The sequence below is a fragment of the Poromitra crassiceps genome, assembly GCF_964638095.1.
Source record: "Poromitra crassiceps genome assembly, chromosome: 12".
Lineage (NCBI taxonomy): Eukaryota > Metazoa > Chordata > Actinopteri > Beryciformes > Melamphaidae > Poromitra > Poromitra crassiceps.
In genome coordinates, this window is record NC_139632.1 from 21843566 (window position 1) to 21866065 (window position 22500).

General features: G+C 46.0%; 1 protein-coding gene across 1 annotated transcript in view; it reads right to left on the reverse strand.

Annotated features, from left to right (window-relative positions):
- Window positions 1–8254: 8254 nt before the first annotated feature.
- Window positions 8255–22500, reverse strand: part of pdgfra (platelet-derived growth factor receptor, alpha polypeptide) — an 18810-nt gene continuing 4564 nt past the window's right edge. The window contains exons 6-28 of the mRNA XM_083648417.1: window positions 22254–22446; window positions 21990–22105; window positions 21571–21873; window positions 21185–21451; window positions 20928–21058; window positions 20639–20807; window positions 20295–20484; window positions 19989–20104; window positions 19613–19739; window positions 19248–19444; window positions 18406–18500; window positions 17753–17885; window positions 17290–17394; window positions 17018–17128; window positions 16208–16364; window positions 15169–15317; window positions 14660–14775; window positions 13646–13768; window positions 13422–13533; window positions 13185–13284; window positions 12810–12915; window positions 10492–10724; window positions 8255–10401 (exon numbers count right to left, since the gene is read on the reverse strand). Of these exons, the coding sequence (XP_083504543.1) occupies window positions 10254–10401; window positions 10492–10724; window positions 12810–12915; window positions 13185–13284; window positions 13422–13533; window positions 13646–13768; window positions 14660–14775; window positions 15169–15317; window positions 16208–16364; window positions 17018–17128; window positions 17290–17394; window positions 17753–17885; window positions 18406–18500; window positions 19248–19444; window positions 19613–19739; window positions 19989–20104; window positions 20295–20484; window positions 20639–20807; window positions 20928–21058; window positions 21185–21451; window positions 21571–21873; window positions 21990–22105; window positions 22254–22446 (3497 nt within the window). The 3' untranslated portion in view covers window positions 8255–10253. The remainder of the gene's footprint in view (window positions 10402–10491; window positions 10725–12809; window positions 12916–13184; window positions 13285–13421; window positions 13534–13645; window positions 13769–14659; window positions 14776–15168; window positions 15318–16207; window positions 16365–17017; window positions 17129–17289; window positions 17395–17752; window positions 17886–18405; window positions 18501–19247; window positions 19445–19612; window positions 19740–19988; window positions 20105–20294; window positions 20485–20638; window positions 20808–20927; window positions 21059–21184; window positions 21452–21570; window positions 21874–21989; window positions 22106–22253; window positions 22447–22500) is intronic.

The window sequence follows — 22500 nt, forward strand, 5'->3', positions numbered from 1 at the left end:
GATGACATGTTTGATGAGTGGAGCATGCCTGAGCGCTGCCTGAACTAAATCACTAAAGCTACAACATGACTGGCATTGCCATGCTGTCTAATGTGCCAGGTGACTCATCTACACGACCAAGGCCAGTTCATAAAGTCCTAAACCATCCAAGGCAAATGGATGAAGTTGCTCTTGGCTGAGAAGTTGTTATATGTTTGGTTCACACACCACTCAGATGGTCATGGTTTGAAAGAATCTGGGAGAGAGGGACAATGTACTTGGTCAGCTGGCGACTCCAGAGAGTATATTTCTGTCAGTCATATGAAAGGAGCGTATCATCCCCCCTAAGCCTTAGGCTCCTACAGCCCACTGACACAGCCCACTGCCACTGGTCACATGAATAGAAGAGTGCCACCCCCGGGCCATGGCTACAAATTTGGAAAAGCACATGACTACTACACAGGCTCAGCAGCACGTAAGAGCATACGCATCTCACACACACACACACACACACACACACACACACACACACACACACACACACACACACACACACACACACACACACACACACACACACACACACACACACACACAGGCGCCATGCTAACATACCATCATGAACATACACAAAGAACGCATAAAGACAAAAAAAAAAAACAGATCTAAAAACACACACATTCACTCCACCACACACACACACACACACACACACACACACACACACACACACACACACACGCACACACACACACACACACACACACCCATGCATGCATGCACACGCGCACACACACACACAAACACACGCCGAATTGCTTTGAGTAAACATTTCCGGCTCCAGGTCAAATCCCCAGGGTCCTCGAGACCCACAGTCATAACACGGGGGAAAGGGACAACTATAAAAAAATAAGACAAACAGTTGTCACTGTGTGCAGATCTGCCCCATGATGCCTGTGTGTCTTCCCGGGAGTGGGGTAGGGGGTGCGTGGGGTAGGGGTGGGGGCAGGCCCAGCGCCACGAGGGGGCCTAAGGGGGCTTAGCCCCCTCAGTTCAATTTTCGGCCCCCTCACTTGAAAAAAAAAAAGAATAGTTAATCTATAAAGGCCAGTTAGGCAATGTTTGTACCTGACATGTTTAGGCTGCTGTTTCTGCAGTCTTCATCAAATTTGATCAGTTTAAGTTGATGTAGGCTACCCCCTGTAAACATAGCTCTGTTGTTTCAGAATTGGCAGGGAAGCGCTATTTGCTGTGCTTTGGTTGTCACAAGGTGTCAGAGATGTAGCTATTTATTAAATTTGAACCTATGAACCCTTGAACCTCTATTAATGCCTTAATCTGCTGCTGTGAAATAAATGTTTTATTTGATTTTGAATAGTAGTCTTTCTTTAGTTGTTATTGCGCTTTTCAGAGGTTATTATGGTTAAAAAGTCCAGAAATAGGCATAGCGGGTATATAACCTATGTTTTATGATATAAAAATATCATATAAAAAATAAAAAAAATAAAAAATCAGCCCCCTCGCCAGTTATAACAGCCCCCTCAGTCATTTCATCCTGGCGCCGGCCCTGGGTGGGGGCAGCATGGCGTCTTAGCTATAGCTGGTTAACTGACAGAGGTCAGAGGATGTGTGACCCGCTGCCTGGGTGTGTCAGTCTGCTTGGCTTATTTGTCCACTACCAGTGGCAGGGGGGCAGACAGGGCAAAGTGAGTCAGTGCCAACCATCCATCAGAACTGGGGAAAAGTGTAATATGAGAAGTATACTGGGCACATGAATGTTTAAGTATACACTATGTGGCTGGAGTGGTATAGGGAACCATGGAACTGAATAGCAGGGTGTCTTGTATCCAACAGTCACCACCAGACCAATACCAAAATGAATGATCTTTTTGTAAAACCGTGTAGTTTATTTCTCATATCTTGCAGTGTCTACATGCTTTTCCCCTTCCGTCTCCTTTTTTAACCTTATTTTGTTAATGTATGTGTTTTTTTCTACCTTTGTCATTAGCTCTCAATGCTAGCTTTGTGTTTCTGTATCTTATGTTGCTTTATTTTACTTTATCTCTTTTTTAATGTATTTAATAGTTCCCTTGGTGCCTATAAATCAATAAATAACCCCTATAGGCTCGGTATTTGACCTGTGGGGGCCTCTATTTTGATTAATTTCAGTTCCATGGTACAGTATCCCAAGAACATTAACATACATTTTTTATGAGCTGAGGTTTATGACATCTGGGCACACAGAATTTATATAAGATTGATATAAAATTAATATTACGGTTGCCAAACAGATCTGTGTGTGTGTGTGTGTGTGTGTGTGTGTGTGTGTGTGTGTGTGTGTGTGTGTGTGTGTGTGTGTGTGTGTGTGTGTCTGTGTGTGTCTGTGTGTGTGTGTGTGTGTGTGTGTGTGTGTGTGTGTGTGTGTGTGTGTGTGTGTGTGTGTGTGTGTGTGTGTGTGTGTGTGTGTGTGTGTGTGTGTGTGTGTGTGTGTGTGTGTGTGTGTGTGTGTGTGTGTGTGTGTGTGTGTGTGTGTGTGTGTGTGCGTGTGCGTGCATGCGTAAATCATGAATGGTTGTTTGATGGTGATAATTTTTAATCACTCACCTAAAAGCATGCAAAGATTAGACTGAAATATATACAAAATAAGTTGAACTCGGGTCTAGATTTTCTAGAATCTATGTGATTTCTGTAATTGAAAAAAATGTCAAGTCCTCCACAAGACAGGCAGATTGGTACCTGTGGTCTGAGTCTTGGCCTGCTCAGCCCCCCAACATACAGGCAATTTCGCTGGTAGATTCCCATATGCGAGAGCCCAAGTGTGAAGGGAAATGTCCGATATTGACTTACAGGTAATTTTCCGGTATGCATGTGGGAAAACGGCTATACAGACATAGAGCTAATAAAGAACAGAAGACTTGTGGCTGTTTTGACGTCTGCAGCACAGCAGCTTCAGAACACTTTGTGGCCATTAATTCAGCAAACAGCACTTGATGGTAATCAGGTGAGCATATTCACATGTCTGTTGTAACAGGATAAGAGATGACATTTAGGAAATGATAATTAAATAATAACCTGTGTGAAATATCAGCTATGTAGATGGACAGATCTGATATTTCAACAACTACTGTAAGATATCAGCCTGTTTGTTCCATTTATTTAATTGCCTTTCTTGTACGCTATCATTTGAAGCAAAGACTATAGAGCAAACACAAGGTGGGTTGGAGGCCTGTATACTTTCCCAGCCTAGAGCTGAGTCTCATATGATCCTGAAAGCATACCTTCTTCACAGTCATGAGTTAACAGTTTGTCTTCAGTTTGCCTTGCTGCAAGTTGAAAACAACAAGGCCTATACAATGACACAGCTGCAAACCAACAGAGATTAATGTTGTTAGGGTTAGGGTTAGGGTTAGGGGTAGGGTTAGGGTTAGGGTTAGTGTGTGTGTGTGTGTGTGTGTGTGTGTGTGTGTGTGTGTGTGTGTGTGTGTGTGTGTGTGTGTGTGTGTGTGTGTGTGTGTGTGTGTGTGTGTGTGTGTGTGTGTGTGAGAGAGAGAGAGAGAGAGAGAGAGAGAGTGTCATGTGTATATTTGTGTTTCGTAGTGTGTTTATAGTGTTTCATAGTGTTTTTCTTTTGACACAATCTTCACACAATGAGGATGCAGCAAAGGGTTAATACTTGTGTTTGTGTTGCCTCGCTTGTTGTGACTGCTGTTTATTTTCCTGCACTCGTGTGACAAATCAATGGCGGTATCTCTTACAGAGGTGCTGTTTAATCTGGATATGATGCCCCCTGTTAGACAAGAGCCTGGGAAGCCTGGGTCCGCAGAGAGGGGCTTGAAATGGGATACGGGCCTCGAGGACACATTGGGGCCGGGAGACACAATCCATTTTGCAGTGGGGCTGTCCAAACACCGTCCAGCCCAAGACGCACTCTCCCAGTGGAGCGGAGTATGGAGAGCGCATGGTCGGCCGCACGGCGTCGAGTTTCACCAAGGAGACTGATGTTACATATCAAACAAACCAAACAGATCACTAATCTAATTGTCTCACACTCACTCACGCAGCCAAAGATATCAAAATCAGATTCCCTCTCACTCTCATCAAGTAAAACACGATACAATCGAATTTCCCACAATCTCTTTCATGAGTTATGATCTGGTAAGGTCTCGCTCAGTCTTTCCATGTTGTTAAAAGAGATCTTTATTTTTCATTTTAAATCGAATCCCGTGTGAGTTAGGTTCTCAAAACATTTTGTAAATGCACCACAGGTTATTGGCCGGTCCATTCTTTACAAAGCATAGGCCTACAGTGTATTCAACCCTCATTAGCATTTCAAATCATTACGGTAATACTTCCTAAGCTAAGGTAGGGTCAACCAGAACAACCACGGGTTTCTTTTTCTTTATGCAACTTGCCCTGCAGTTGTTTACTATAGATTTGCTTCAGGCCACTTTTGACACAGTTGACATAGACCAGAGGCCATAGGCCGTAACACTCCGAGGCACCAACTACCCTGTGCATCTCATTGCATTTGCTTGAGGAATGAAACAAACTGGTGAACCATATTATGAGCAGCATCACATCTGAGCCCATAAATAAACCTGCATGTTGACACAGTTAACAGCCTAATCTGCATGTTCTTAGTGGGGGTGGACTCCACACAGAAAGGCCTTTTTGACGAAATAGCCCACCTGGGCCGCACGCATTGAAGACATGGGGGACACGCCCTCAGTGCCCACAGACACGCCCTCAGTGCCAACAGCATCCCAGGCAGGAATCGATCCCAGGACCTTCCAGCTGTGAGGCGACAGTGCCCTGAGCTGCTTAGGAACCTACAAGCAGGTCCTAACCGTACTCTCAAGAACGGCACCCGGATGGACAAGGCGGTTGAGATTTCTGTAGGGACAAACAAGGTGAAAGGATCTTCCTGCCAATAATTCCTCACCATGACAGAAATGATGAGCTTCTCTTCACCTTTGTCAGACGGCAGTTCCCAATCACAGATTGACTTCCTCATTTACCATCTACAAAGCTCAAGGGCAAGAGAATGAGTGTGTTGGCATCTACCTACCTCAGCCAGTGTTTGGCTTCTCCACACAGACTTCTCTACACAGCCTTCTCCACACAGCCTTCTACACAAAGCCCTCTACACACAGCCTTCTCCACACAGCCTTCTACACACAGCCTTCTCCACACAGCCTTCTCTACACAGCCTTCTACACACAGCCTTCTACGCACAGCCTTCTACACACATCCTTCTCCACACAGCCTTCTACACACAGCCTTCTACACACAGCCCTCTACACACAGCCTTCTCCACACAGCCTTCTACACACAGCCCTCTACACACAGCCTTCTCCACACAGCCTTCTACACACAGCCTTCTACACACAGCCTTCTCCACACAGCCTTCTACACACAGCCTTCTCCACACAGCCTTCTCTACACAGCCTTCTACACACAGCCTTCTACACACAGCCTTCTACACACAGCCTTCTACACACAGCCTTCTACACACAGCCTTCTCCACACAGCCTTCTCTACACAGCCTTCTCTACACAGTCTTCTCCACACAGCCTTCTACACACAGCCTTCTACACACAGCCTTCTACACACAGCCTTCTCCACACAGCCTTCTCCACACAGCCTTCTACACACAGCCTTCTACACACAGCCTTCTACACACAGCCTTCTACACACAGCCTTCTACACACAGCCTTCTACACACAGCCTTCTCTACACAGTCTTCTCCACACAGTCTTCTCCACACAGCCTTCTACACACAGCCTTCTACACACAGCCTTCTCCACACAGCCTTCTCCAGGTGAAAGCCAGCCAGCTGCATGAAAGTACTTATTGGAGGTGATGAGGAGGGACTAACAGACATTGTCTAAGGAGCTGCTGTAATTTCGCATTTTGAAGATCTTCATTGATGTTACATTGATGATCATTACAGTAAGACCTTTTGAGCTCATGGCATAACGTAATTAACACTCAACACACAAATTGGAATAAAATAGACAAGAAAATAACATAGTTTAGCTATGATACTGTATGACTAGCGTTACTACAGTATAGGACTTGAAGTGGGTGGGCGGCCTACAGTCAAACACGGAAGTAGTGCCTATAGAGCCTATTACTGTATAATTTTTTATTTCTTGTGTATGCTGGCACCTGGTAGTTTTGATATGCCTCGATATGCCTTGATATATGATGGCAGAGCAACTTTCTTATTGCATTTGGCTTGAAGCTGGCCATGGCCTTTAAATCTTTGGATGTAATTGTGGAAATAAATCTTGTATGGATGCACACCTCTGGAATAAACATCCATAAATACAGCACTTCGGTCAAACTTACAGTTATTTTATTGCTGCATCCTATCTTACAGAGCACAATGCTTTGCATGCTTGTCTCACGTTAGGCAAAGTTTATTGCATGGTGCATTTGTTTTCGTTATGGAGGGATCATCCCTATGACCTGCATGAGGAATTGTATTTTTCTTTGGGGAGAAAGGGTCCCAGGGAAAAGTTCCTGACACAATTGTTTCTTCTTACAGTAAATGAATGCAAAACATTTAGGAAATTATAATTCTGTCATATTTAGACGTAATAGAGGTCTCCCCTGCTCAGTGCCCTCTGCAGACCCCATTGGCGGAGTGGAATTCAGCCAAAACACTTCACTCTGCTTACTGCCTTCTTTGCTGACAGCTTCACTCTCAAATAATTCTCTGAGCCCCAATGTAAAAATGTTTTTCATTTTTTGCCCAGGTGCAATTCAAATGCCCAACAGCTACTCCAGCAGTTTATAGACATTTACTGTGTTGAAAAAAAAAGATTGGAAACTTTCAACTGCTGTTCCTTGGCAGGTGAGGGCAGATATATTTACTAACACCCTGAAGCAACAGTTTGGAATAGTGACTAAATATCATTACCAGTCCAACTCACACATACAGTGTAAGCTCCTCTTGGCTCTCGCTTGCAGCTTGTTTGCATCAGGTATTGACCTCTCTTTGTAGCAGCATAGGTCTGCCTTAAGGGTTTAGTTTGAGCAAATAGAAAGACATTGAAGCAAAGCTAAGCTAAGCAAACCTGTAAAACAAGCCTGAGATAGCTTACTGTATGACCAATACAAGATTAAAAAAAAAGTTGAACTGTAGAAATTTCCAGAGGAAGAAATTATAAGAATATAGCCTATTGATGTAATTAAAATACTTACTATTAACTGACAAAACTACAGTTTGTCTTTACCATAATCTATATGATTATTCTATGATTATCTTCCAGTAAAGATCATGTCACTCATTATTCAGAAAGAATAAAGCTCTGGCAAGTTTGAAACATCAACACTGCCTTATGAAATGCACCCACCCCCCCAGGCCTATAATGCAAAACAATTTCCTAGATACTACCTCCCTCTAGTGGGTACAAATGGCAATGACAATGTTAGACTCTGCAAATGATGTGGAGGCATTTCAGGATTGTCAGTTGGCTGAATTGCAATTATATTCCCAACCTCAACCCCACACAGCACACACCGCCACTAACACACTGACAGGAGAGGCTGAAGTGCCACTGGCTTTCTCAATACAGCAGTTTGTGCTGTCTCAAACTAATTAGTAACGTCACACAGTGATGTTGCTGCCCTCTAATGGTAATCTCTTAGATTGCAATTTGGGCAATAGACAATAGAGAGCAACACTGCAACATTGGAATAATATGGTGATTGAGATTTTATAAGTCCTTGTTACTTTGTTTTATAGTGTTTGCTATTTATGGAATCAATGACACAGCAGATAAAGACACATGCATGGGCGTCATGTCAGTTGGCAGGTTAATCTTATCAGTTGCTCTTTAAGGCTATAGAGGGTATGCATGTGATGTCACAGAGGCAGAAGTCACTGTGGGGTCACGCCCGCTGAGTCACAGCAAGACTGAGCTTGAATGCAGTAATCAGCCTAGATAAGTGACACCTGCTGCTCAGGGAGGAATTTGACACTCATTTTGACACTCGTTCCCGATTGAGGGGGCGTGTTCCAGTGGGTGTGCATACCCTCTATAAGCATCGTCAGGAGAGCAAGCCTCCACTCTCCCATAAAAACCCTATTAGAGTACCACACCCACCAACACTTAAGATCAGAGTAAATAATGTTTCTTTAAATAATCTTCTTGTTGTTTCATTTCAAAGATATTTCAAATGCATTTGAGCATGTTTACCCGTGTGCATGTGTATGAGTATTAGGGACATTTTTGACAGCAAGAGAGGCATTTCTTACATTATAAATCATTTATTGAAATATAAATCATCTGAATGTACATAACGCATACTGAAACATAAGGATAACATCAGCATATTGGGTGTAATTACTTATAATTACAGATACTGTACCATCAATAATACATCATTCCTCTGAAACACTCTGGCACATTCACACCCCCACTGCCATAGACAGGGAGTCAACTAAAGCCAAAATGAAAACCATCTTAACTCAACCCAGCTAAATCTTCTGCAACATCCAAAAGAAGGAAAGAGAAAAATTGGGGAAAAAAAGTGCAAAAGTTTTAAAATGATGCAGATTATATCACAGTCGACAGTAGAGACAGACAGAAAGAGCGAGTGAGAGGCAGTGGCACAGCTGGTACAGTAGCTGGAAGATACTGGAGGAATACAAAGTGTACACATAACTGATGTATGACATCAGGTCAACATGAATGTCTAGTCCATCTAGTGTCTGACTATAGGTAGAACCTACTAGACTGTCTATAGCGATAAAAGACGAGGCTGGAGGACAAACACTGTAGTTAGATACAGTTAACACTCCTGGTGAGAAAGAACACAGGACATCCTCTAATTTCGTAGTAAACTTATTTTTGAATGCCATACTGCCGTATTTATCGACATTCTTGTCTTTGAGACTCATAAAAGTTATCTATACATTTATACAATAATAACCAGATGATGCTTCATAATGAACTGACTTTATCTACTCCGATTCCGTTCTTGAAGTTTCCCGGGTTCACTAGTCGATACACCTTTTGTTATTATTATTAATGGCATATGGTCAAAGCAGAGATAGACATTTTCTTAGGTTAATGTGCTAATCAAGAATTATTGTATACTATTTGGCCAAGATTTCATGTTAGTCCTGTGGGAAGGACTTTAATTCACTTTGTCGTTCATCAGAGACATTAGCTTCACAGGGTTGACCGGTTCAGAAGCTTAATATGTGCTAATATAAAATGCTTGAAATGTATCCCAATAATTCTCTCTTTATAAAAACCACTCTAGAACTATTTACATTACAATCACACAGGGCTTTTCCTTTCGCAGAGACCCATGACAAGATATGACCGAGGTCTTTTGAGGGACAAATTGAACACATAGTGTATTTGGGGCAAGGGAAGAAACTGCAGAGACGCATGCAACTTAAAAGCCATATTCGGATAGTTGCACTCTCCATTCAAACAGCTATGGTCAACCTCTACTCAATATTCACAAATAATACATGTGTACATAATGATGAAGTAAAAAAATAGATTTGAATTGCAGCACTCATTTAGCCATTGACAACATAATATGGTCACGTACAAAAAATACACATTGTCCAGATTTTGTGCTTTTAATTTAAAGTATTGCTACTGATTGTACCAGCATCAGGTGCTCATCCTGTAGGTAGGTGAGTGTGAGGTGAGACGTGAGTCTCCTACCGACCGCGTTGCTAGTATTGGACTTATCTAGTTTAAATAGTGTATCTGTAGTGGTTCAATATGGCTGAGTGACATCTGTGGTGTTCGTTAGAGTCTTTGACCAACACGTCTGATCCGTCCCTTCTTGCTTATATCGCTGTTATAAGAATGCCCGATAGAATAATGCTCTCCGCAAATTAGAAAGACAATCTTGCTCTGTTTTCTCTTCGCGTGTTTTCAGTCCCATCCAACACAGTTCCAAACAGACTCTGTGAGCGCGGCTCTTGATGCGAGTCCTTGGTGTCTTTGTTTCTTTCCACCAATGCTCGCTAACCCCTCCAGCCCAACAGGGGGGGCCGGTGTCCCAGGAGGAGTCAGGGGCGCACCATCATATCACCACAGACTCATCCAAACAGCAAAGTGGTTTTGGAAGCTCTGTCGAGGAGGTGGTGTAGGAAGGGCTTAAGGGAGGACGGGGGGGGACTGGGTTGTGAAGAGGGTCTTTGGTTGATTTACAGGTCTTTGAACTAGTTCCCCGTGTCCTTACACCCCTCTTCCTTGTCGTGTCAGTAAGCTCCACGGGTGGCGGAACCGTCACAGGAAGCTGTCCTCCGCCAGGTCACTAGAGTCCAGACACATCTCGTCCAGCAGCGTGATGTCCTCCAGAGTCTCGCCCTCGCGCTTGGCCAGTGTCGAGCTGCTGGAGCCGGTCTCAATGGCGCTCTCCTCGGACGTCTGAGAGCTGCACGGCACACAGGTAGTCCAGGTTAGTGACATAATATAGACACACATGTAGTGGAGGTCAACGTAAGGGGGGGTCAGTTTGCATTACCTGTGTCTGTTCCTCTTTCCGTATTCGTCGTCAGATATAGGGTCCAGGTCGGGGAGGGGGATGATGTAGCCGCTGTCGGAGCTCAGGCGCTGCTCGTCGAAGCCGCTCTCCCTGTCCTTTAGCTTGCCCTGGTTCTTATAGGTGATGCCGATGTAGGCGTCGTCGTTCTCCATACACCGAGTCACCGCAGGGTGGTCGCTCTTCAGGAACTCATGGTTCACCCTCTCATAAGACTGCACGAGACAGGAGGATACTTTAGAAATCAGAGTCAATGCCGTTGTGTTTACCAAAAAAAAGTCGGTAAACTATGACCTCCTGGTGATCATCATAAGGAAAACAACCACCAATATAAACAAAACTCTATATTTTCAGAAAAGCATTAACTTTTGTCTTTTTTCCTTAAAAGACCCCATCTTCATATAACTTACATCAGTTTGATACGACTTACACTATCATTTATGACAAGAACTGCCAAGATTTATGTTGGTCTTTAACTCTATTTAACAAATGAAAAGGTTGGTAAACTACCCTCTACTACTTGTTTGCACAGACGCAGATGTGCACTCTGCTCTTTATGTACAAAGATTTCGGATTTGGGCGCACGCGCACAACATGCGTGAGCAAGAACCTTTTCTAAATGAGACTCCACAGAGCTGCAGGGGAACTGAAGCAACAGAGTTGTCTGTAGAGTAAACTGAGTGTACCCGTGTGTGTGTGTGTGTGTGTGTGTGTGTGTGTGTGTGTGTGTGTGTGTGTGTGTGTGTGTGTGTGTGTGTGCGTGCGTGTGTGTGCGCGTGCGTGCGTGCGTGCGTGCGTGCGTGCGTGTGTGCATGCGTGCGTGTGTGTGTGTGGGTGCCAGCTGGGTGGTGAGACTCAAACTAAACCACACATCCCATCCAAGCCTGAGGTGCTAAAACAGGAGCTGGTCCCTCCTCTCTGCCTAGCCATTAAAAGTGTGTGGAAGAGGGAGAGGTAAAGGCGGCGGTTTGATGTGCCATGTGTGGTGCCATGTTTAATAGGCTAATTATGGTGAGCTGGTGGAGGCGAGACCCGGGGCTGCGTCATTACCCAGCCGCTCTGACCTCCAGCTGGTGCATTAGCAACCTAATCACTGCTAGTGTTTCTGCTATATGCTGCGGAAATACAGGCCGCTCTGAACCCACACAAACACACACTCTGAACGCAGCCCACTCTGAACCCACACAAACACACACTCTGAACGCGTTGGCACAGGAAGTGGCTGGAGATTGTGAGTGGTGTTTTAAATGAACGGCCTCACTATTTTAATAGCATACTCTATTTATTTTTAACCTGTTGTTTTGCCTGGCAAAGCAGGGAAAAACCAAGAACTGTCACAAGCAGAAATGCCAGGAGAGGATATCTCCTATTATGCAAAGTCTCTGTAAGTGAGCCACAGCTATACCATTTTATGGGCGACCGCGCTGAATCTTTCAGGAAGTGTAAAGAAGAGCACCCCTGCGGGTGAGCTAACGGAGCCGGATTTTAGGGCCGACTAAATCGGCAAAAGTCGCTCATTAGTGGCCAAAGTGAGTCAAGTTCAGCACCATGGAGAGCTCCATTAGTCCATTAGTCCATTAGTCCATCCGTTAGCTACTGATGAAGCACACCTGAGCGGATTTGGAATCAGCCAAGGAAGTGGACTATGAAAGCTCACTGGAGAGAGAGAGGAGAGGCTGCATACCAACCCTGTGATCGAGGCATGACTAAATGGCCAGTGATTATGTGCTCCAACGCATATCAGAACTATAATAAGAATGCAAAGTCTCTGTGTGTGTGTGTGTGTGTGTGTGTGTGTGTGCGTGTGTGTGTGTGTGTGTGTGTGTGTGTGTGTGTGTGTGTGTGTGTGTGTGTGTGTGTGTGTGTGTGTGTGAGAGTGAGTGAGTGAGTGAGTGAGCAGAAATTGTGTTCAGCCACAGCTATGCCATTTTATGTGTGATCACGCCGAATCGTTCAGGAAGTGTAAAGAGCATCCCTGCGGGTGTCCTAACGGAGCCTGATGTTTTTAAATGATGTAATCAGGGCCGATTAATGGCAGAATTTGCGATGGCAGCGCAGATTAATGGCCGAACTTGTGATGCTGTGCAATGGCTGCGCAGCCCGCTACACTGCACGGGTATTCTGCCTGTTTGGAGAAAATACGGAGATGGGGTCCCAAAAAGCCATGGCAGTGTAATAAAGTAAGACAGAAACAGACTGTGGACGTCCAACCACAGGGTCAAGAATGAGGAGGTAGTAAAGCAGAAAGCAGGTGTTAAGAACCCATAGAGAGAAACCAGTTGTGTCAGAGGTCGACTCACCCTCTTGTAGCTAGAGGGCAGCAAAGATGCTACAGTGTCACTCAGACCCAGGAAGGACGGCCTCTTCTCGGGCTCACTGTTCCAGCACTTCATCATCATCTCATACCTGGAGACGTCAAAAAGCAAAGACACGCCGTGTTACCGCAGAGGAGAACAGAACAACCTGTCCTGAGGAGATCAGCACCTTATCATTAAGCCATGAGTTCTGTCATGCACTGTATATCACTGCTCAGTAACAGTTTACAGTCTGCAGCCCACAACACATTCCTCGTTTGACATGGACTTTATGTAATGCTCAACAACTGCTCATAACAAATGTACTCATTGTCTACAACATCATACAGTATATAAGAACAACGTAAAACAATCACATACACGTCATTAGGTGTATGCTCTGGTTTGGCCATCCTGTATCCACTTTTGATCTTGTTGTAGAAGCTGGAGTCCACGACCATGCCTGGGTATGGGGTGCCACCTTCAAACCAAAAGCATATTGTCATCAGTGCATCAAGTAACTCCAGGTCTCAAACTCAGTTCACTTTAGAAGCTATTGAGATTATGAAGGCACACCGATTCCGATCACACAACTTTTGGTCATGAGTAGACACTCACCTAAGGAGAAGATCTCCCAGAGGAGGATGCCGTAGGACCAAACATCACTGAGCGTGGTGTACAGGTTATCAAAAATACTCTCTGGTGCCATCCACTTCACCGGGAGGAACGTCTGTGTGTTGAAGAAACATCGGGGAAACTTTCAAACACACTGGGCAAACACAAGTACTTCAGTAGCAGAACATGCAGGATGTCATGTAGTCATCATATGAAGAGAAACTCACGCTGCCTTTGGAGACGTAGTTGTTGTCATGCATGATGTCTCTGGCCAGTCCAAAGTCACAGATCTTCACTATCTTGCCCTGGGAGAGGAGGACATTCCTGGCAGCCAGGTCCCGATGCACACACTACACAGAGGAGAAGAGAGACAGCAAAAGTGATTAGCAGCTCATTGCATCTCATACAATTGTTTCCAATTCCCAGTTCTCCCATTCACCCATTCCCAAACTGATGCATTTCAATTTGACAGCTCTTTCCCACATGCACTGCGTCCATCTATTTCTGTATTCCGTTCATTTCAGTTCAGTTCATTTATAATTCCATTTCATATTGCCTTATAAAGCACAGTTTTGTATAAACATGCCAGTTGGAGGGATGGCTGTGACCACTGGATATTCAGGGATAATAACTATGAAGCAGAATGAATGGCTCCTGGCTGCAGTGTGTCTGTGCCTGGTAATTCTAGCCTGGCTGGGTGCTGCTATATCCAGCTGTTGGCTCCTCTCCTGAGTGGGCTCAGCCTACACAGGGCTGCTTATCACACAACCGCTTGGCCAGCACAGCTGTCATCATGCAGGACACAGCGCAAATCCACAACCTGCCATCAGTGCAGCGGGAACCAGTGGAACACAAGGCGGTGAAATGTATGTGGTGCCCAACCCACTCTGTGATGGATACCCATGCAGAGGTCAGGAAACCTCTGCCAGCGGCACCAACTTGTCTTTGGTCAGTGGAAGACTGGAAGTCCCAGACATTATATTATCCCTGCAGTTTCTTAAGGTCACTGCGAGCACGGAGTGATTATGCTGTGCATGAACGGAAAAGGGGAATATTTAGCTTTCAGCATAAGCTGAACTGACTGTTCAATCCAACTACACTACCAGGCATTGGTTAGGACAAATGTTTGTTTTTCATGACCTTAAAGCCATTCTGATCTAAAACCTTTGACTGGTATATTTACTGTCCCTCCATATAGCCAGTGGAGAATAGTGTTATCTGAGGTTAGCCGTCTCACTCACGTTTTTGGAAGACAGAAACTCCATGCCTCTGGCCACCTGGTAGGTGAAGCTGAGCAGGTCGGTGGTGCTGAGGCCCTCGTTGCTGTCGTCTGACAGCAGGTTGTCAAACTCGTTCTCTGGATGAAGAAAACAGAGATGCACAAAAAAAAAATATATATATATATATATCATGAGGCAGTCCAAGAGTGTATGTTATGTATCGTAAATATAGAACTGGCTGCACAAACCTGCTTTTCCTAATGGCAGGGAGAAACCGGGCATTATTATGTGTGTGCTGCAATTACCCTCTCCATATAATTACAGGGCCGTAGCAGGCCTAAATACTGACAAGGGTGTACCCCTCCACCAGCACTGAGTCAAACACTACAAGCACTAAAGCCAAGCAAGCACAGACCAATAACCCTTAGGAGAGAGTGAATCAAATGAAGAGAAAGACAGGCAGATTGTAAAGAAGAGCGCGCTGTGTTGTTGAGACAGGTAGACGACAGACTGTGTGTGCTGCTTCCCACCTTTCTGGGAGGGCGGGTGGTCGTAGTTGGACCTCTGGATGTCAGAATACTTGAAGGAATTGCTCATCTCCAGCATGGGCACGTACTGAGTGTCTGCCTGCTTCATGTCCATGTAGTCTGCTTTCCTCTCAAAGGACAGGATCACATAACTGTATGCACAGAAAAGAGAGAGGAATAGTGTTGGTGATGTGCTGTGGTCATATTGAGGATGACAGAGTGTTACAGAAAAGGCTTTCAGTGATAAGGAATTAACATTACAATCCTATTCAGTTCCCTATTATGCGTGTATGTCCTTAAATCCGCTCCCTGTCTCTGGCTGAGGGTCAGAGGAGGATGTGGTTGAGGCTAACATGGCGGTCAGGGTTGAATCATGTTATGGTCATTTTGAGGTGTGGTCCCTGTGAGTCATCCATCAACACAGATGGGCTGCTGTTTCGCCATACATGCCTGGGCAGACCAAATTAACAGGTGCCTCCATCAGAATGAAATTAGCCTGAAAGCTGAGACCACTTCAGACTGAGATTAGATTAGATTAGGAGAAGATGCCAGACAACCTCCTCAGCCATGGAGAAGCTGGAGATACAGTTACTGGTTAGGGGTTATGGAGTGATGGGGGTGAGGGGGTGGATCTGTGTGTGTGCATCTGTGTGCGCGCAAGCCAGATTGATTGTGTTTGTGTATTGTTGTGTTAGTAACTGTAATACTTGGGAGTGGCAAAGGAGGAGTGAATTGTGCATGTATAATGGCTCTATCTATCTATCTATCTATCTATCTATCTATCTATCTATCGATCGATCAATCTATCTATCTACAGTATCTATCTATCTATCTATCTGTGCATAAATGTGTGTTTGCCCTTGTTCTTAACAGTCCTTAAAACAAAAGAAAGCTTCTGCACACTTAGATGAATGCACGTTTCTACTGGAGTAAGGAGTACTGGAGTCTCAGGGCAAAGTTAGCAGTGGATGAAATGAGAACATTTAAAAGATGACAGCATGTGCTCATGCTTGCATGCTTATAGAAGCATAATATCCGGTACCTCCTGCTGCTCTCATCTGCAGGGTTGATGCCGAAGATATCCAGGTCTTTCTTGGGGTTTTTCTCTGGGTGCAGGCTGAGGAAGTTCTCTCTGTTCTTGTGCAGGTAGTTGACCAGGTCTCCGTAGAGGCAGTACTCAGTGATAATGTAGATGGGGCCTGGGAACAACACACAGCAGATAAACACACATGCATGGGCGTCAGTCGGCAGGCTAATCTTATCAGAGGCTCGTTAAGGGTAAAAGCATAGTCAAGAGGGCAAGCCTCCGCTCTCCCATAAAACCCCTATTAAATTACCACACCCACCAACAGTTAAGACAGTGTGTGTGTGTGTGTGTGTGTGTGTGTGTGTGTGTGTGTGTGTGTGTGTGTGTGTGTGTGTGTGTGTGTGTGTGTGTGTGTGTGTGTGTGTGTGTGTGTGTGTGTGTGTGTATGGACATGTGGATGTCCACACATGCATTCGTGGTTGTGTTTGCCTGTGTCTTTGTCAAGTGTTGTGACTAAAATGCTTGGGAGTGGCAAAGTAAACTGAAAATAAACAGTTATTGTATGCATTTGTCTATGCATAAAATACTGTGTGTGTGTGTGTGTGTGTGTGTGTGTGTGTGTGTGTGTGTGTGTGTGTGTGTGTGTGTGTGTGTGTGTGTGTGTGCGTGTGCGTGCACGCGAGCGTGTGTGTGTGTGTGTGTGTGTGTGTGTATGTGTGTGTGTGTGTGTGTGTGTGTGTGTGTGTGTATATGTGTGTGTGTGTGTGTGTGCTTGTGCATGCGTGTGTGTATGTACGTGCGTGCGAGCGAGCGTGTGTTATTCACCTGTCTTGGTGCATGCTCCCAGAAGGTTAACAATGTTGAGATGAGGTCCAAGATGAGTCATGATCTTCAGTTCAGACATCAGTGCCTGCTTCTCGCTGGAGCGTGCAGTGGCTGAAAAGCAGGTGTAGCACAGGCCACCACTTTACAAACTGTCAATCCATCATCAGACGCAATCAGACTATCTTTCAACCAACCAGCCAGTCTGGTGAAACATTTCAGATGACTGTTGGCAATGTGGGCTTTTAAATGGTTCCCATGAATTGTAAACTTACGTTTCAGCATTTTCACTGCCACCTTCATGACAGGCTGGGAGCGGCTGAGTCCATAGGCCGTGCCCTCTACCACCTTCCCAAAGGCTCCAGAGCCCAGGATACGACCTAAGAAACATCGGATAGGAAGCACAGGATAACAGTTAACATGGAGAATAAACAAACATCACACACGCACGCAAACAAGCATGCGCACACATCGGCGCACTTCGGATGCCTCTGCCCTCTCATGTGCGACCTCCCCAGTGGCTGAGTTTCCCTTTGATCAATGAGTCAAAGCGAAGCCAGGCGGGGCACACCCCGGCCGCCTTGGTCTCACTGGCCAGCTGAGCTCATCACTGGGCCCACTTCAAAGACGCCGAGTGAGACGTCGCAGCCGCAGCCTGACCAGAACATGGCTACAGGGAGGCCACGCCGCCACCAAGACAAGACCACAGCGTCAGCACAGCGCATGAAATGGACTCACCGAGCACAAGTCTGTCGCGGGGGAACTCCCATCTGGAGTCGTAGGGCAGCTGCATGGGGTCGACGTAGATGTACTCATGGCCATCGGGGCTCACAGACTCGATCACTCTCCAGCGGATCTCATAGCGCGGTTTCTGGAGGACGAGGCAGACAGCTGATTAATTCACCTGTATCAAGTCTAGGCTGGTTATTGTTGGACATGATAGATACAGATATGGGTTCTGATATTTCATATTTGACTTTTGATATGTTTCTAGGTTGAATGAAAAGAGTGTTTCATTATGGGTAAAAGTAAGTTACCCATAAGTTTTGAACAACATTTGGTTATCTTAATACAATCACACCATATGCATTTGATTTGTTTCCATAATAATGATTTGCTGCCTAACTAGTAGAAAACTTAACATCCCATCATAAGAAAAGCATTATTTTGGAGCTTTTTGAAAAAAAAAAAAACATTTTGTATCATTGTATAATTTTTGTTATTCAGTCATCAATACATCTAAGAAGAAGGGTTTGCTCTTAATCAGAGAGAAACAAATGTCATCCTCCTAGAAAAGTGAAAGAATGAAGAGTTATTAGAGTGGGTACGAGTGAGTGGATAAGCAGGTGAGAGAGTGAATGAGTAAGACTGAGGGCGGGATGCAGCAGTACCTGTTTCCATATAATAACCAAGACAATGAGTGAGATGATGACAATGACCAGGAGCACCAGCACAGCAGCAGCTACAGTCAGCTCGGGGTGAGGGCCTGTTCAGGAGGAGAGCCACCGGTCATACACACAAGATGTATGCAACACATTGCTGTCATCATAATGAGAATGGTAATTTGATCAAATGCATGTGGTGAAACGAGTCATGAAAATGCATAGATAAAGTATAGATAAAGTGAATCGACTGCTGCTTTACAGTGATAAGAAATATCCCATGACAGCCTCACAGACAATTACTGGAACCAGCAGGGTGTCCAGATGACCAGGGCCAAAAGGTGTGCTGAGGAGATTAGGAGGGGGGGGGGGGGGGGGGCGAAAGGAGTGGGTGAGCAGCGGGGGCGGGGTTTAGGGGCGAGGGGGGTGTGAAGCTCTGCTGGAAGGGCCAAATGGCCTAAGCATCTCTGGCTTCTCTGACTTAGCAGTCAGAATAAGAGTCCACATGGCTGATGCACAGACCAGGCTGCTAGATCAGCTGTCTCACAGCAAACACTTCATGTGACAGCTGCTACAACACTGACAGCAGCAGCTCAGCCTCTAAAACACAGTCTCTCACAAAGCCTCTCGCACTCTGAGCGTCAGAAAGGGAAGTTAACAGGAAGCAAGGCGGAAAGAAACAACAGTATAAAAGTGAATGTTGGATGAACAGTGTGTGTGTGTGTGTGTGTGTGTGTGTGTGTGTGTGTGTGTGTGTGTGTGTGTGTGTGTGTGTGTGTGTGTGTGTGTGCGTGTGTGTGCGCGTGCGTGCGTGTGTGCGTGCGTGCATGCTTGCATGTGTGTGCGCTTACCGCTAGACACCAGTTTGACCTCCCTGCTGACAACACCCATGTCGTTCCTGGCTAGGCAGCGGACAGCCAGTGTATGTTCCAGATGACCGAACATGACCTGGCTCTCCAGGTTATTGTCCTGGTCGATGTGCGAGTCCACTGTGATGTCGGTGGAGTTGGGAGGGAGCGGCACCCACTGAGATGAGTCGTTGGCACAACTGGATGGGGGGGCAAAAAAAATAAAATAGTGATACAACACACTGCTCTGTGAAATAAAATTCAAACACAGAGTCATACAGTGTTTAGTAACTAACATCCAGTGAGCGGTCCTGAGAGGTGGCTTTGGCTGTTGACTGAAGGAAACTGTCTGAGAAGGCTGGACTCACTGTTTGATGTTCTTGCAGATGAACCATTCCACCTCAGGAGTGGGCTGCCCTCCAGCAATACACACCACAGACTGACCTGTGGCGGAGCCGTGGTGGAGGTCCATCAGATCCACAATGACTGCAGGCACTGTAACACAGACAGGCGTCAGTATAACACAGTGTGTGTATGTGAAAGAGAGAGACATACAGAGAGAGAGGGAGGGAGAGAGAAAGGGAGAGAGAGAGACAGAGATAGACACACAGAGAGCAAAAGAGAGAGAGAGAGAGAGAGAAAGAGATAGACACACAGTAGAGAGGGTAAGAGGTTGTGAGAGCAGCATCCAAGGGAGATAAAAGTCAAGCTTAATGAAGGCCTTGGAGCATTCCTCTCTCTCACCTTTAACCTGGAGGCTAAAGCTGTGACTGCGGCTCTGGTTTCCATTCTCCACTTGGATGGTATAGTTCCCACTGTCCTCCTGCTTGGCCCGGATCAGTCTCAGAACACTCTGGTACCTACGCAAAACAACACAACCATAACTGCAACTGCCGTAACCACACAGTAGCAGAGTGCCACAATAGCACCAGATGCTAATTATAGGCCCAGGAGTTCAGGTTGCCTACGAGCTGATGTTGAATGTTCCTTGGAGCTTGTCATTAGCTAAACAGTGTAGCTTGGAGGCGCGCTGGGTGATGGGAGTCTCACCTGGTCTCGCTGAGCGCGCGGAGGCTGGGGACGATCTCCGCTGTCACATCGTTGACCGGGAGGCCATCTTTGAGCCATGTGACACGGACGCTGGGGAAGGAGTCAATGGTTGCTCTGAACTCCCTGACCTCGTCCAGCTCTGTGAATTCCTGGGAGCTGAACTCGGGCCACAGGGACACAAACGCACTCTCTGTTAAGAAAGAGAGAACCACAATTCGTATGGCGACAGCCAATCAGCAGTCATTCATCACTGCAGGCAATATAATCTATAGTCTATGAAATCATGTCACGCACTATTAAATCCAAGTAAACAAACTATGTGGTTGATACAATGATTTATATACCATAGACTGTAACAGCAAGCTCCTTGGTTCGGCTCTCGTTGCTGACAATATCAGTGATGGCACAAGCATAGATGCCACTGTCTTTGGCCGAGGCCTGAGGGATCATCAGGGTGTAGCGGATCTCCTGATTCTTCTTATCCTCATGTACTGACTTGATGCCACGATCAGCCTGTCAAACACAAGAACACACCACGCACCTCAAGTTACAAACCAGACAGCAATAGGTTATCAACTTGAAACACACTATTCAAATAAGATCTCAGGTCTTAGACGTGTGTGTGCTCCTCACCAGTTTGCCAGGGTATTTCCAATGATCTTCCAGAAACTCAGACCCACGAGCCACACAGTTGACCATGATGGTGTCTCCCACCAGCAGAGCCGTCCGCTCAGCCTTCAGCTCGACCTGCAGCTCAGGGCCGCCTGACAAGCAAAAACAGACCAGGTCAAAAACCCTCTGTCACCATTCACCTTTAGTTCACTGAGAGGTACCTGTACAATGCCTCTTTTTGAGCGAGGTGACACACACATTCACACATGCACACACACCTGCCCATCCATGGACGATGTACTCCTCGCTGTAGTGCTCCTCTCCATTGATGAGGGCCTTGCAGACGTAGGTTCCAGCAGTGAACATCCCCATGGCGCCCCTCTTGCTGTCATACACACTGGGCACAGGCTGCTGGGTGTCAACGTTGACCAGGGTGACGTTAGCGCTGGGATCTGACACTCGACACTGGATCTCCATCTCCTCAAGGTTGGACAGGACATGGTTGCCAAAGGGCACCAGTGAGGGCACAAAGGGAACATCTGGATCTGAGTTGGAGTAAGATAAGTTAGTTTTCTCTTATCGAAAGAGAACGATCCAAAATAATACCCTACTCTGCCCAGAAAAGACACACATAAACACACAACGATTGCAGTGGACTCCATACCTGGGACGTAGACGTAGATGCTGCTGTCCTCCGTCTCCTCGGTGTAGTTTCCTTCTCCGTTGTAGTAGCAGCTGTAGAAGCCGGTGTGCGCGGCAGTGGCGTTGTCCACAGTGATGGTGGTGACGAACAGGCCGCTGTTGTCCTCCTGGGTTTGTTCGGGCAGATAGACCGGGGTATCCCAGGCCAGCTCCGACTCTCCCCGGCAGGTCAGCGTGAAGGGAGTGTGGAGGGGCACCACCATCTCATCTTCCTGGGGCAGCAGCACCGGGGCCGAGGCAGGTGGGAACAGCAGTGTGGTGGGGGCTGGACAAAACGCATGTACAGCATTCAGTCACGGATATACAAAATCAACAGGTTTATCTATTATCTATTGTCTATCTAACTGTTTGTCTCTCTGTCTGTCTGTCTGTCTGTCTTACCTTTCACTTTGAGGGTGAAGGAGAACTCGGCAGTGCGAGAGCCACTGAGCGCTGCGATGGTGTAATTGCCGCTGTCTTTCTGTAGGGGCTGCCGTAACGTCAGTATGCTTTGATACCTGCAAGGTGAAAACCAACACACACCTTTATTAAGGCTTTTAAACGTCCTTCAGAACTCCAAACTCGCCTACTAAACAAGCACTAAGATATTGATGGAACTTCACTAGTGCATTTAAGTCAACTAAACATCCTGGTCTTCATGCTCACCGGTTTCCTTCGAGGTGGCTAGTTTTCGTGAGAAAGTAGTAGTTCTCCGGCATGGTGGTGCCATCTTTCAGCCATGTCACTTTGGGCGCAGGGAAGGCATCGATGAGGATAGTAAACTCTGTCTCCTCCAAAAGACTGACAAACTCCACCGCTACGATCCCGCTGTGGTCCAGGGTCACAAAGGAGTTCTCCTCTGAAGAGAGAAGATGACAATCAGAAAAAGAATAAAGGTGCATTCACACCGACC